Source organism: Hoplias malabaricus, chromosome 8, assembly GCF_029633855.1.
Source record: "Hoplias malabaricus isolate fHopMal1 chromosome 8, fHopMal1.hap1, whole genome shotgun sequence".
NCBI lineage: Eukaryota > Metazoa > Chordata > Actinopteri > Characiformes > Erythrinidae > Hoplias > Hoplias malabaricus.
In genome coordinates, this window is record NC_089807.1 from 34,646,244 (window position 1) to 34,660,589 (window position 14,346).

At 38.7% G+C, this 14,346-nt stretch overlaps 1 protein-coding gene across 4 annotated transcripts in view; it reads right to left on the reverse strand.

Annotated features, from left to right (window-relative positions):
• Nucleotides 1-14,346, reverse strand: part of LOC136705443 (regulator of microtubule dynamics protein 2) — a 50,993-nt gene that overhangs the window by 20,402 nt on the left and 16,245 nt on the right. For all 4 annotated transcript variants that reach the window (XM_066679022.1, XM_066679018.1, XM_066679020.1 and 1 more), the window contains exons 3-5: nt 8,797-8,956; nt 8,524-8,626; nt 4,298-4,358 (exon numbers count right to left, since the gene is read on the reverse strand). In XM_066679022.1, coding sequence (XP_066535119.1) covers nt 4,298-4,358; nt 8,524-8,626; nt 8,797-8,956 — 324 coding nt within the window. The remainder of the gene's footprint in view (nt 1-4,297; nt 4,359-8,523; nt 8,627-8,796; nt 8,957-14,346) is intronic.

Here is a 14,346-nt window from a genome sequence, read left to right on the forward strand (position 1 = left end):
GGAACTCATTTGTACCTCAAGCTGATTCGTTTTGAAGCATTTTCAGTATACAATTATTTTCCAGGAAAGTTAGCAGAGCAGGAACATCCTCAATCCATTTCATGCTTTTAACATGCCTTTTCTAAATCCCCTGAAGTCTGAATACAGGGCAAATTATTATGTCAGTATTAAGGCTAGTTTGACCTTGTACTGTATGTTTTTTCCAGTCCAAGGACCTATGCTAGAGCTCATTTTAAAGCCATAGTTCCAGAGCTAATGCATGTCAAACTTTCTCAGCTGTATAAACCAGACATGCCAGTGGATCATGGCTTTCTTGATAAACACCTGGACCCTCAGCACTGTGGTACCACAAGGTTGTGTGGTACACCTTTCTTCACTCTCTAATTGACTGTATCAATATAGTATACTTTGCCAATATAAAATATAGTTTCAGCATCACACTGATTTGAGAACAAGACTGAGAGTCTGCTTACTGAAAAGGAGTCAAGATCCAGGTTATAATGTTGCAGTGGCTACTACCAATTAAAACAACAAAAAGATTGTGGGGATGACAAAAACACAATCTAAGATTATGCTGAACCTAAAAAAGATCTAATTGCAAGTTCACATTAAGAAAAGAAATATATAATTTATTCAAAAAAAAATTCAGAGACACTGAGAAAGGATCATTGAGACTAGTGTAGGTGAGACTAGTGAGGAAATCTTTCCCCCTCTCTTTCATTGTTTAAAATAGAACAGCATCTCCCTTTGTTCTACTCTCACTGGGACTCTCTGACAGAGTCAAGTGCATTCCTTTATACTTCAGCACATCAACAAAGGTCCATCCCTTCCATTAGAGCTCTATCGCTCTCGAGTAGCTCAGCTTAATGGTTGTAGATTATAAAGGTTATCAATATTATTGCAGTAGTGTTAAAAAGTAAAATAAATACTTATACCTACACTTAAAAGGAATGTATATAATTGTGGGGAAGTGCAGTTTTCTCTGATTTGTTAATGTTCAGAAGCTCAGTGTCTTATGGTAAAATGGTTTGTTTGAGAAGAAAAACAACTGTTTAAACTACCACAGAAACACATTTGTAACTCGAGTTGTTTAGTTTCATAGCACTTGGGTCTGTTTACTTTCATGCAGTTAGCAGTCTCCTGAATTTAGAGTTGGCTCCTAAATAATTAATATGAAACACAGCAAAAATAAGTCTGTTATGGACCAAGAATAAAGCAATATACTCATTTTTTCATGGTTTTTGATATTTGAAGAATTTTAACATCTGCAGAAAAATCTTAGCAAATTTACGTTTGGGGAAAAAAACATTCATTCATTATCTGTAACCACTTATCCAGTTCAGGGTCGCGGTGGGTCCAGAGCGTACCTGGAATCATTGGGCGCAAGGCAGGGATACACCCTGGAAGGGGTGCCAGACCTTCACAGGGCAACACACGCTCACACATTCACTCACACCTACGGACACTTTTTAGTCACCAATCCACCTACCAACGTGTGTTTTTGGACTGTGGGAGGAAACCGGAGCACCCGGAGGAAACCCATGAAGATACGGGGAGAACACACCAAACTCCTCACAGACAGTTAGCCGGAGCGGGACTCGAACTCACAACCTCCAGGTCCCTAAAGCTGTGTGACTGCACCACTGTGCAATAAATTGTATACAATAAATGCATTTCAATTGTTTGCTGGTGAAACCAGAGATAAGGAATGGTTAATATAACACAAATGTTCATGGTCTCGATTCATGAATTTGGTGTGTGGCGAATGCTCATGTTAAGACATGAGCAGGATTTCAGATGAAGAATGCTGCATTCAGGGCTCTGTAGATACACAAATACCAAGTTTGTTCCTTATTGTATGAGTGAGTGAGAGAGAGAGAGAGAGAGAGAGAGAGAGAGAGAGAGAGAGAGAGAGAGAAAGAGAGAGAGAGAGACAGTGAGGGGGGAGGGTTGAAGTGGGTTTGGGGGTGCGGGGAAAGAGAGAAGCAGAGTGTACAAGAGAAAACAACTAATTAAATACATGGGGATTTTCCAGCACAGAGCAACTCATCACTCTACCGCATTGCAAGACTGAAGGTATAATTTAGATGAATGCTGCTGAAAGCTACTGACCGGCTCTATCACAGTAAACTCAGTTTATTGTCATGAGTCTTGCAGTACTCATTCTAGTAAATAGCCTTTCATGTCTGAGAGGCAAAAACTGCAATGGTTTCTTAAGCCTTAGTTAATTTAATGCAATGATGGAATATCCAACCTGAAATTGCACCCTTAGACAATCAACTTTATCTTGGTTTACCAGAAACATGTATCCACAAAGTTTGAAAAAATCTCTTATCATCAGCTACTTTAATTACATTCTACACTCATTGACTCACTGGTGCGAAATAAATAAATAAATAAAAATAAAATAAAATAAAATAAAATAGACACAGTTTTCTGCAAAACTCAGCATGCATTATGTCTCAGGCAGATATGTAAATGATTACAGGCGTGGTCAGTTTGAAAGTGCTTTCCCCCTCAACACTGTGGCCTGTCGAGGCAAGATTTATTGCCAGTCAAGGATTTAAAGGACTAGCCGGGATGCCTGCTTTGGCAACCTATGAGTGTGCAGGATCTACAGGCCCAGCTGCAACATCCATGGGCAAAGAATACACGGAATACTCAATGCCCAATGGTATTTCATCTTGTATCCAGGCTCAAGGCAGTCCAAAGGCATACTAGAGCCTCCATTCAGTTGTACAGTTTCCCCCAATCAACATATCCTTTCACTCTAATATTTTAATCACTTACATATATCCATCAACTCCTTCTTGGTGCATTTTGTCTTTTGTCAGTGTTAGCCTGTGTACAGTGTTAGTACAGTGAGTGTTAGCCTGTCTAACCCTACACTTTCTCAAGTGTAGTCAAGACTCATCAAGAAACTAAAACAAAAGATGTCTACCGTAAGGCACTGTAAAATGTACACTTTTACAGAGGCTCTAATCTGATAAACAATGAAAAACAGAAACCCAGCTAACACCATCATTGTGGTGTTTGGGGAAGAGATGGGTTATTAAATATTAACTGAATAATGTTGTGAAAAATTGATTAACCACAGCACTGGGCTGTGTATCATTGGAGCTCTGTTCTCTGGAGTGACTGAGTTCAATCCAAGACTTTTAGGATGAGTCTGAGTGCTGTTTATGATCAAGCTGAAATCTTCACAGCAGTGTTCCAGTATCTGGTGTGACGCCATCCCAGAATAGCAGAAGCTGTTGCTGGGTCAATGGAGGGATGAACTGCCTATTAATATCCCTGATTTCAAAAGAGACATTTGGTGACTAGGGGTCTGTCCCAAAACCTAGTGAGCTGTCTACATAGAGACCATTTTACGTCATGGTGCACACACTCGCGACACGTAGGCAGTCCCAATTCTTAAACACCTTAAATATGCCACCTACTGAGATATCTTAATCTGGCCGAATTTTAAGGCAGTGTCCGTTCTTCAGCCACGGAAGCAATTCCATGATGCAACAAAACTACAACTCCCGTCTATTTCGCTTTTCTTCCAGAGCAAACATAATTAAAATTGCGATAAAAAGGTGAAGTGCAGAATCCATCATATTGAAACACTGAGGCTAGCCCCTAATGTAAGTAAACAACAAACGTTTGCAATAGGTGGGAACAAGCTGTGACTCAATTGCTCTCTAACTAGAGTGTTTCAATAATCTGCCTCCTGAGGACAGACGTTGTGTTAGAATGCTGCCCACTTAAACAGCTGCCTATGTAGTCTGTGGATAATTAGGCAGCTCACTAAGTTTGGGTGTCTGCAAACCATTGGCCATATAGTTTATGTTGAATTTCAAATCAGTCAAAACTAAGCCATCTTTGGCCTTGATCTCACTGAAACTGATATAGCTTTTATATGAAATTAAGTTTTAAAATAAGATTGCATGTTTAGACTTTAAAAACATTTTTAAAAATCAACTTGTGAGGATGTTCAAGATGGTCTAATGATGTCATGTTTATCTGTTCGCCCAGGTCAAAGAATGACTCTTGTGTGTATTTGCATTCCAAAGATAGGTTAATGCCATCAGGAGGTTGAGTAGGACATAAGATTAGCTCTAGTACTACAGGCTGGCCTGTGGAACAGTTTCTGCTATTACAGCACATAGGCAGCAAATGATTGGTTTGCTACGCTCCCTGAAAAGTATGCTTTCACAGCATGTAAAAAGTCATACACTAAAATAAATAATCAAAGAGAATGTGGTTTTTGTATACATGTTAGACAGCTTGTTAGACTACTACAAACACTTACCACTGATGACTCTCAGCACACATTGGGTTCACTAAAATGGCTTGTGCTCCAATTTGCTTTCCTACAATGACAAAGAGAAATTATATTAATACATCTTCACAAAATAACATCACAAAAATTGATAAAAGAACAAAACAGTAAATTAATTAGTTATTAGGCACAAAGATACTGCTCCCCCCAAAAAAAAGTGTAAACAACACTGAATATTTATGATGATATTTTAACAGTAAACAGCACAGATGCTGTTCATGTGTTCTTTGGTCTAGCTTTTACACTGGTTTTATTTATTCAAATGTATATTGACATTTAGCAATATTTCACTTCTCTTAAGAAAGTAAAGTGTTTAGAATATTATTCATAAACAACAGAACTTTGAGGACTTTCACAGTGCCTCAGATGTGTCGCTGCCACACAGCTCTGGGGCTCTGAGGCTGTGAGCTCAAAACCTGCCTCAGGTCACTGTCTGTGAGGAGTTTGGTGTGTTCTCCCTGTATCTGCTTGGGTTTCCTCCAGGTGCTCCGGTTTCCTCCCAAAGTCCAAAAATACATGTTAATACAGTGCCCTCCATAATTATTGGCACCCCTAGTTAAAATGTGTTGAAAGCCTTAAAATAAATAATATTTTGTTGCAGAAGCATAATCTCACTCTGAAAAAAATTAGAAAAAAGCAACCTTCAACTCAAGTGAAAAAAAAAGAAAAAATCCTGACTAAGAAATAATTATTTCCCATAAAATGACCTGCTCCACAATTATTGGCACCCTTAACAATTTCTTGGAAGTAAATGTATTTGAACCATTTATATTATTGCTACTGTAGTGTATAAAGTGGATCAAAGTATCTAGGAACCTTTAATAATTAATTCATCACTTCCTGTTTCCCTGGGGTATAAATATGTTGTTATACAGAGGCCTATTTCTCTTACTCCCTCTTAAACATGGGAAAGACAATAGAACACACTATTCAAGTAAGGCAGATGTGTGTCGACCTTCATAAATCAGGCAATGTCTACAAGAAAATAGCCCCTCACCTGCAGATGCCCTTATCTACAGTCAGAGCAATCATCAAAATTCAAAACATCTGGAACTGTGACAAACAAGCCTGGAAGAAGACGCAAGTGTGTCTCGCCACCACGCACAGTGAGAAGGATGGTAAGAGAAGTAAAAAGTTCTCCAACGCTCACTATAAGAAAATTGAATCAAATGGTAGCATCTTGGGGTTATGAGATCTCCCAAACCACCACCAGGCACTATCTACATGCCAACAAGCTGTTTGTGAGGCATGCACAGAGAAAACCTTTTCTGAGTTATACTCCTAAGTGTAAACGGGTGGAGTTTGCCAAGCGGTACTGGGATTTTAACTGGGACTGTGTGCTTTGGTCAGATGAGACCAACATAGAGCTTTTTGGCAACAAACACTATTAAGTGGGTCTGGCATAACACCAAGGATGAGTACACAGAAAAACACCTCATGACCACTGTTAAGTATGGGGGAGGATCGGTGATGCTGTGGGCCTGTTTCTCCTCCAAAGGACCTGGGAACCTTGTAAGGACATGGGATCAGGAACTCTTTGAAATATCAGGACATTTTGAATCGGAAACTGGTGGCCTCTGCTTGAAAGCTGAAGATGAGTCATCACTGGGTCTTTCAGCAAGATAATGACCCTAAACATGTGGCCAAATCTACTCAAAAATTGGTTCACAAGGCAAAAAATCAAGCTCCACTAATGGCCATCACAGTTTTCAGAACCTCAACCCAATAGAAAACCTGTGTGGTGAGCTGAAGAGGAGAGTACATAGGAGAAGACTGAGGACTCTGGACGATTTAGAGATGATCCCGAAGATCCCTCTTTCTGTATTCTCCCATCTTGTGAAGAGTTATAGGAGAAGATTAAGTGCTGTCTTGTTGGCAAAAGGGGGTTGTACAAAGTTCTAACACCAGGGGTGCCAATAATTGTGGCACACACAATTTCATTCAAAAGATTTATTTCTTAATGTGTGATTTTTCCCACCAAATAAAGGCACTTAATTAAAGCTTAGATTTTTCTCTTTTTTTGCATTGTTGTCTTATTATTAAAAAAAAGCCAAAGAACACTTCTTAACAAGTGGTGCCAATAATTATGGAGGGCGCTGTACATGGATTGGCTTTATAAAATTGCCCACAGCTGTGAATGTGTGAATTTTTGCCTGAGTGTGTGATGCCATGTACAAAGTGTGTTCATGCCTTGCACCCAATGATTCTGGGTAGGCTCTGGACTCACCATGACCCTGAACAATATGAAGCAGTTACAGATAATGAATGAATTGAATGACTTTCACAATGTATATTCCACATCCTGAGCAAATCTTTTTTAAATTGTTACTACACTGTCTGTTTCTCAGTAGAGAGAACATAAAGAATGGACTTTTTGTTCTATGAAATGGAAGATCTTGAGAAGAACACCACATATCAGAAAAACATTTTTGATTTTGCTGTGATTAATGGAACCTTCAGGTTGTTCTCATTGGCAAGTCTCAAACTTATGCATCCTCGTAATTAGGAGCAGATGAAGAACAACATTCGGGTTCTTTAAACATTCTTTGTGTTTGTGTTCTTGAATGCAGGCACGTAACTTCAACATTGCAAGATGACGTCAAGCAAGAACAAGAAAATGTAACAACACACAAGAATGCAAATTGAGAAACAGTTCTGCACAAAAAATAACATGCACCCCATCGGTTAATTGGGAAAGTGCTGTTGCCAAGCATGCTAGGTCTATGAGAGTGTTACATCACATGTTGGCTGGCTGTTTCTCTTTTTCTCTTTGTTTACTCGAGTGTCTGTGTTTTTCAGATTGGCATTATTGAGATTGGAAGTCCCTCCTCTACTGCCATGTTGCTTCAGTCAACATTCCCCTTTAAAGATGTCTTTCCACCTATCAATGGTGAACTTCTTTCATTCAGCCAATTTTGTCCTTTTTCTTTGGATATATTAGTGGTTTATGTTTAATGTTTCATTTAAAAAAATGTTATTATTATTTTTGGGCCTCCTACAAAAAAAAATATTTGAAATTAAATTGTTTTGAGATGAAAATCTCTCTCTCTCTCACCAACACTTTTAAGAAACACTCACAGCATGAATGATGCAAGCATTAGGAAGTTTATGCTTATCCAGGGCAAGGTCCCCATTATGTAAATATATGGCCCAGTGTGTTCATCAAATTTTAATTTAAAATTTTTTTAATTGGAAGATCATGGAACTGTTTGCAAACTTTGCCAAAAGATGAGCTAACGTCAAATCATTAAAACATACAACCTGTGCCAAACTGAAACCAGTTTGGATAGGAGAAAGCTGGAAAATTGCATGGAAAGTGTGGGCTCTTGGCCAAATGACATATTCTGTATTATTTATGTTTTGAAAAATAGTAAATAAGAGTAATGAGAATGGAGAAGAAAGAGCAAAAATGATTAAAACCCATAGTGTCTGCTCTTCACCTCACTGCCTTGTGTTTGAGTAAACAGAGGCTCATTCTCAACAAGTGCTGGAACTGGTAGATCTCAACAGGTCTATTTAGTCAGGGGGAAAAGATAGTGCTGTGTTGTTTGATGTTTGTTGGACCTTGACTGCAGCATGTCATTAAGACCCAGGAGAATTGTTCCATAATTGTGAAAGAAAATGCAAAAATAGGTTAAGACCTAAAAATCTTTGTTTACTGAAGTAACTTGGGTGGCACGATGGTGCAGCAGGTAGAGTCACAGTCGCACAGCTCCAGGGACCTGGAGGTTGTGTGTTCGAGTCATACTCTGGGTGACTGTCTGTGAGGAGTTTGATGTGTTCTCCCCATGTCCGCGTGGGTTTCCTCCAGGTGACCGTCTCCGGTTTCCTCCCACAGTCCAAAAACGGTTGGTAGGTGGATTGGCGACTCAAAAGTGTCCATAGGTGTGAGTGTGTGAGTGAATGTGTGAATGTGTGAGTGTGTGTGTGCGCCCCCTCCAGGGTGTGTTCCCGCCTTGTGCCCAGTGCCCACCGTGACCCTGAATTTTATAAGTGGTTTCAGACAATGAATGAATGAAGTAACTTGTCATTAACAGGTTAAATTCAACACCACTAATTTTAAACTGTTAAATGAATCAGCTTCAGCATAAATAAGGCATGAAAAAAATCAGCTTACGTAATGACAAAAATATATACACACAGCATAGGTTTATTTACCTTACATACTCAGGTGAGTTAATCAGTCAAATTATTACCTTTTTCTGCAAATTTCTTTTTCTCCAGTGTGTCTCCAGCCAGGTCATGGGCATCAGCATAAGCTCTGGTCAGCCGCCATAGATACTGACATTTCTGTTCAAACTGCCAAGAAGAAGAAGAAGAAGGAAAATAAAACAATTCAAAATTCATAATGATGTTATAGAAAGTGTTTTAGCCTGGATTTCTCTTTTGCATGACTATGAGGGCAGCCAATTAGACAAAGCTCATTACAGGTATTAGTCTCAATGACACAATAATATGTTGATATTGACCTTCTCCTTCCTCTCTAGCAGAGTAGAGAGGCCTTCCTTCTTTTTATCTCCATTGCACTTATGAAGTCCATCTGCTCTCCGTAACAGAGAAGTAAGCTCCTCCAGTGGCTCATCAGCTTTATGATCCTCTTCTTCAGAGTCTGTCAGAGCGGTCATATACCTAAAGCACAAGCAGGTAAGAAAGAATGAATATAGTCTTTAATTTCGGCAGAAAAGGCATTTTCGTTTACTGACTGACTGACTGTCTGTCTCCCAGAGTGACTGACTAAACGTTTTGAAACACACATGTGCAAGACATGGCTCTTAGCTGCAGACAATAGGTAAAGCTCAGTTTGGCTGAAGTCACTGTCATTTCATGTGGGTTTATGCTTCAAATATTTTTGTAAAGGGAAGTAGTGTTTCTTTACTTAGCAATTAGCAATTTAGCAAAAATTTATTAGCAATTTCTTGCTAATTTCTGAATTTTGCAAACACTAAATTAACCACACAAAAACTTCTTTAGGACCTCTGATAAGTAGGGTATATATTTTGGACCCTACCTTCTGATATGATATGCCAGAAGACACTTGTATGACAAATGCTATGTAGCCGATGGCAGTCCTGCAAAACTAGACTTGATTGGTCTTGTTTTACTAAATCAGGTTAGAATGTAATTTGCCAGCTGTGGCTTAGAAATGATTTATCTACAGTGCTTACTGAGGCTGAAGAGATGTTTTTTGATTTACAAGAGAGTGTGATTTTTAGTGTTTACTTTTTGTCACTCATCTCTGTTCTTTGTAGTTTATCTTTGCCAAGTGCACCTGCAATGCTTGGCTGTCAGACATATTGCTTCAGACACAATCGGCTTTTATGGCCTGGCTGTTTTACAGTTTAACAAAAAAAAAAAATGCTACAGAAAGTAGCATGAATTATCAAGAAACATGAATTATCAAGTTGAAACAAAAAAGACTATTGTGTATTTTTTTAAAAATACATATTCTTTTAATTATAACTATTCGTTCAGAAGCCTTTCTGATGTGCTAGATCTCAGGAATGTTCTAATGCTTTTATTCTTCATTTTTCATAATTTTTAAAATTATTTTAATCATGTCTTTGCACTATCATTCATTTGTTTAACCTTTAATTACCCTTTTTAATCATTTTTCAATCATTTTAACTGCTGTTACACTGTTTACCCTTTCATATTTGATAATTTTGGTTTTAAATAATTTCTATTAAGCAGCATTATTGTATAATAAAGATGATGATCATTCATTCATTCATTATCTGTAACCGCTTATCTAGTTCAGTGTCGCAGTGGGTCTGGAGCCTACCAGGAATCATTAGGCACAAGGCAGGAACACACCCTGGAGGGGGCGCCAGTCCTTCACAGGACAACACACACTCACAAATTCACTCACACCTATGGACACTTTTGAGTCGTCAATCCACCTACCAACGTGTGTTTTTGGACCGTAGGAGGAAAACGGAGCACCCGGAGGAAACCCACACGGACACTGGGAGAACACACCAAACTCCTCACAGACAGTCACCCAGAGAGGGACTTGAACCCACCATCTCCAGGTCCCTGGAGCTGTGTGACTGTGACACTACCTGCTGCACCACCGTGCTGCACTAAAGACGATGATGATTGTTATTATTATTGTTACATTGAAACTCATGGCAAATACTTTGAGAGCAACATGAAGCTGAAAGACTGAGTGGCCTTGGGTGAGGAGCAGAAAACTTGTCTAACTAAAGTAAAGATGCCCTTCATCAGTGTGAGTGTGTGTTTTCTCCAGCAGCAAAATGAAATATGGGAATTCCCTCGAAATGAAAGGCATTGAATTATGAATCAAAATCCAGATTTAACAAGGGTATTTTCACAGGAAGTTGAACAACATACACCCAGAATCATGTTTACATTCTAAACATCCAAGATATGTTTACACAGAAAATTATGTCAATTAATAGTTTATAGGTGCTGGTGGTTTTGAAAAAGACATATTGACTGGAACCACTGATACCTGAAGGCTTTTCAGAGAAAAAAGAAACAACCCACTGCAGGACTTGTTTGTTTCTGTCACAGTAAGGCACGCAATGCCTGCATTAACATTTACAGCCTTTGAAAAAAGAAAAAAAAACTCTCTTTGAGATCCTGTAAGTACGCCCTAACACCCTCAGCTAACATGGGCAGAATGCAAGGTGTAAAAAGCAACATTAATAACAGACTGAGGTACAAATGAAAGACCGAAGGGAGGAAAAGTGAAAACATGAAAGGGATCCATTAAGTGCTGGCAAGCGCAACATTTGCGTCATCTGTGGTTCGAGGGAACATTTGAGACTGCGAGCAATGGTTCTACAGGGATGTGTTGGAGCGGGCCGTGCAGACTGAAGCACCTCCAGATACACATATAGGACCTTCAGCAAATATGATGAGGCTTTGATTGACACTTCACTTAGTCCCCTGCAGCGCTCAAAATGAACTCTATCACCAGCAGGCACCTGGGAATATGGTCTCCTTACTTCAAACACTATGATGCAGCCTCATGGTTTATGGTTAATGATGAGAGATAGCTGAATCATTTGGCCCAGTGTCTATCACAACTGGGTATATTCAATTACAAAGACTGCCATTTTTAATATTCAGAACTAAAAAACAGTTATTCATATTCCACACATACAAGCTTGGTGATATACCAGACATACACTAGGTAAGCTTTGGGTATGTTTGGGGGTATTCTGGGGCTCCCTTGGTGTAATTTATTTTTACAGCACTGTACTCACATAAATGGAAAGGGGGAGGGGCTGTTGTCCTACCCTCTCCTAAAAGTTACACAGTGCAGTTTCTGCAGTGCTATAGTTTCTGCAGTAGCACAGACAGAGGATATATTCTCTATATTACAGGGCAGTGAAACATCACAACTATTCAGAAGATGTCAATTTTAGGCAAACATATTACGTAGTGCTCCTTTAAGAATCCCATTTTGTTTATATCTCTGACTGTAAATGAACATATGTATATTTTATATAGTACTGTAGTTCCATTTGGGTTTGGTTTGTAAATTCTGGACAAAATAGGATAAAGGATACTGAGCTGGACTGGTGCTCACTGCAGAGTGTGTTCCTGGTTGCAGACACAAAGTGACCCTGAACTGGATAAGCTATTACAGACAATGAATGAATGAATAATTAGAGGTGGGTCTGCACAGCATTCTTTGCATTCACATCATGCAGTGCTTCTACAATTTTTATAAATGTTTATAATGTCATTCTTTACAACCACATTCCTTACTCTCTAATGTTGATGTCTGTTTCGGACCACCAGCAACAATGTTTTCTACCAGAAGTCAAGTTATAAACTATCACCACATACTTTGAGATTAAAGGCGCAGATTCACAACCCAGTGCCTGACACCTGCTTTTGCCTAAAGACCTGCTTTAAAATACAAGCTTGCTTTATCTACTACTGCTTTAATGAAGTCCTATAATAAATTTAAAATATATATTATTAAAAAAAACAGTCATGAAATGTATTCTGCCAAACTCCCTAAAACTTAAAAAGATATAGAAACTAAACGGACAAAAATAAATAAATAAAAACTCCAGCAGAGCTGAAAACATCTCTAGGTGTGAGTACTGTGGCCTGCTACATCAGCTTATATTTTGCATTTAAACAGCATACAAAACATCAGTCTAACTTTCTAAGCATGGTTTGGTATGTGAATGTGACTGTTGTGATCAGCACATTCCCTGCATCCCATGGTGCACTGCAGCAAAAAAAAAGAAGAAAAAAATAAAACACTTTGCTGTTGGTACCCACTGCGGTTTATAAAGGGCTATAGTGAAGCTATGACCAAAAAAAACTACAATGCACCTGTAACAAAAATCAGAAACAAACTGTTTGGCCTCAACCTTGTGTCTTTAGTACGCTTGTGTGGCAAAGTGTAGACAAAATAGCTAAGTTTATATCTTTATCAAGTATTAGCTTCCAGATTTACTGTGTTAAGAATTAAAACAAAGTGTCAAAACAACAATTCTTTGATTTTCAAACCACAAATTCATGCTGGATTACAGATGAAATTAAATTTCGTACTTTTTAAACAAACAACACAACAAGCAAGCTTACTGACACATGGTATTTTATACTAAATCAGTTTCTTATAGTCAATAACATGAAATTAGGGTTATGTCCTCTATGCTGGATTTACTGTGTAAAGTAAATTCACACAGATATTTCCCAACTAATGACAACTCAGGTTGTGCTGAGGCATACTACAGGCTTGCTATGCACAACCAGCCCCGGAGGTAACAGTCTTTCAAAGGGAGATTAGGTCTCAGTAACTGTTGTCAAGCCAAGGGGCTTCAAAATAGCCTGAGGTGCTGTTGCCATCCCAACAGTTCCTGGTCCTGCATGAATTCAGATGAGCTCATTGAAACCCCCTAGAGTCTGGAGACATTTGTTCTTTTTTTTTGCCTGAAGAACTACAAATACTGTTTTGTGCCAAAATAAATGGCACAGCTTGGTCCAAGCCTAAGGTCAAACATCCTTTCACAATCAGAAACTCAATTAACTTTTCTAACGCGTCCCTTTAAAACAACCCCCAACCCTCTCTGTGATTCTTCCCACGCTTCTCACTATTTACCCCGACATCCCTGCTGACGTCATCATTTGCTGGTGAATTGAACAGATGCCACCTGTTGGCAGCCATTGAGCATGAGTGTAGTGTATAAGAGATGGCACTCTCCCAAATGTCAGCGGCTACCTTTCATAATATGCTGAGTGCCCTCTTTTTTTTTGATGATTTTATGGTTCAGTTGAGCTTTCCACTTCAAAAGACTTTTTCCTGCTAGGTCTGAAATTTCTAACACTATGAGCTTGTTTGGGGATGAGAGCAGGAGTCAGTAGCTCAGCAGATTTGAGGCAACATTTTGGCTTAATTTCACCTTTGCAATATGAGTAGTCTTAAAGTGTGACAAAAGAAAACTAGCAGGGCCTCTATTACAATTAGAACATGCCAAAGGCAAGAACTATTTCCTGCCAAACAACAAATAAAAAATATCTTCTCATTTTCTGGCTTCACTTGACAATCAAACATGAGTAACAGACTTCAATGAGCATGAGTAATAGATTTCAATGGAAACCTTCAAAATGCATTACATAATACAAATACAGGGTGAGTTAAAAGTCGCAGGACACCCTTTTATTCTTTGATATGCTACATGACCACGTTCCCATTGGAAAAACCTGCCCTTGATCCAATATGGCAGCTTTCAAGATGGCAACACCATTGTCCTGTGACTTTGGCTCACCCTGTACATGCCCTAAAATGTATTTTGTAACATATTCTGTTACATTACTCAGTATGAGTAACATATTTAGAATACTTTGGGATACTTCAATATTTTCTTGCATTTTAAAACAGTGTGAATGTGTTTACAACCTGCACTGAGTATTCTGTTGTGTTCTACTGTAACAACTAGCTTTCAGTTTTTCAGAGCTTTCCTGAATGTTTACAACATTTGCTGTAAAGACTAAAAAAGTATGTAAAGACAAAAGATCTTCAGTGA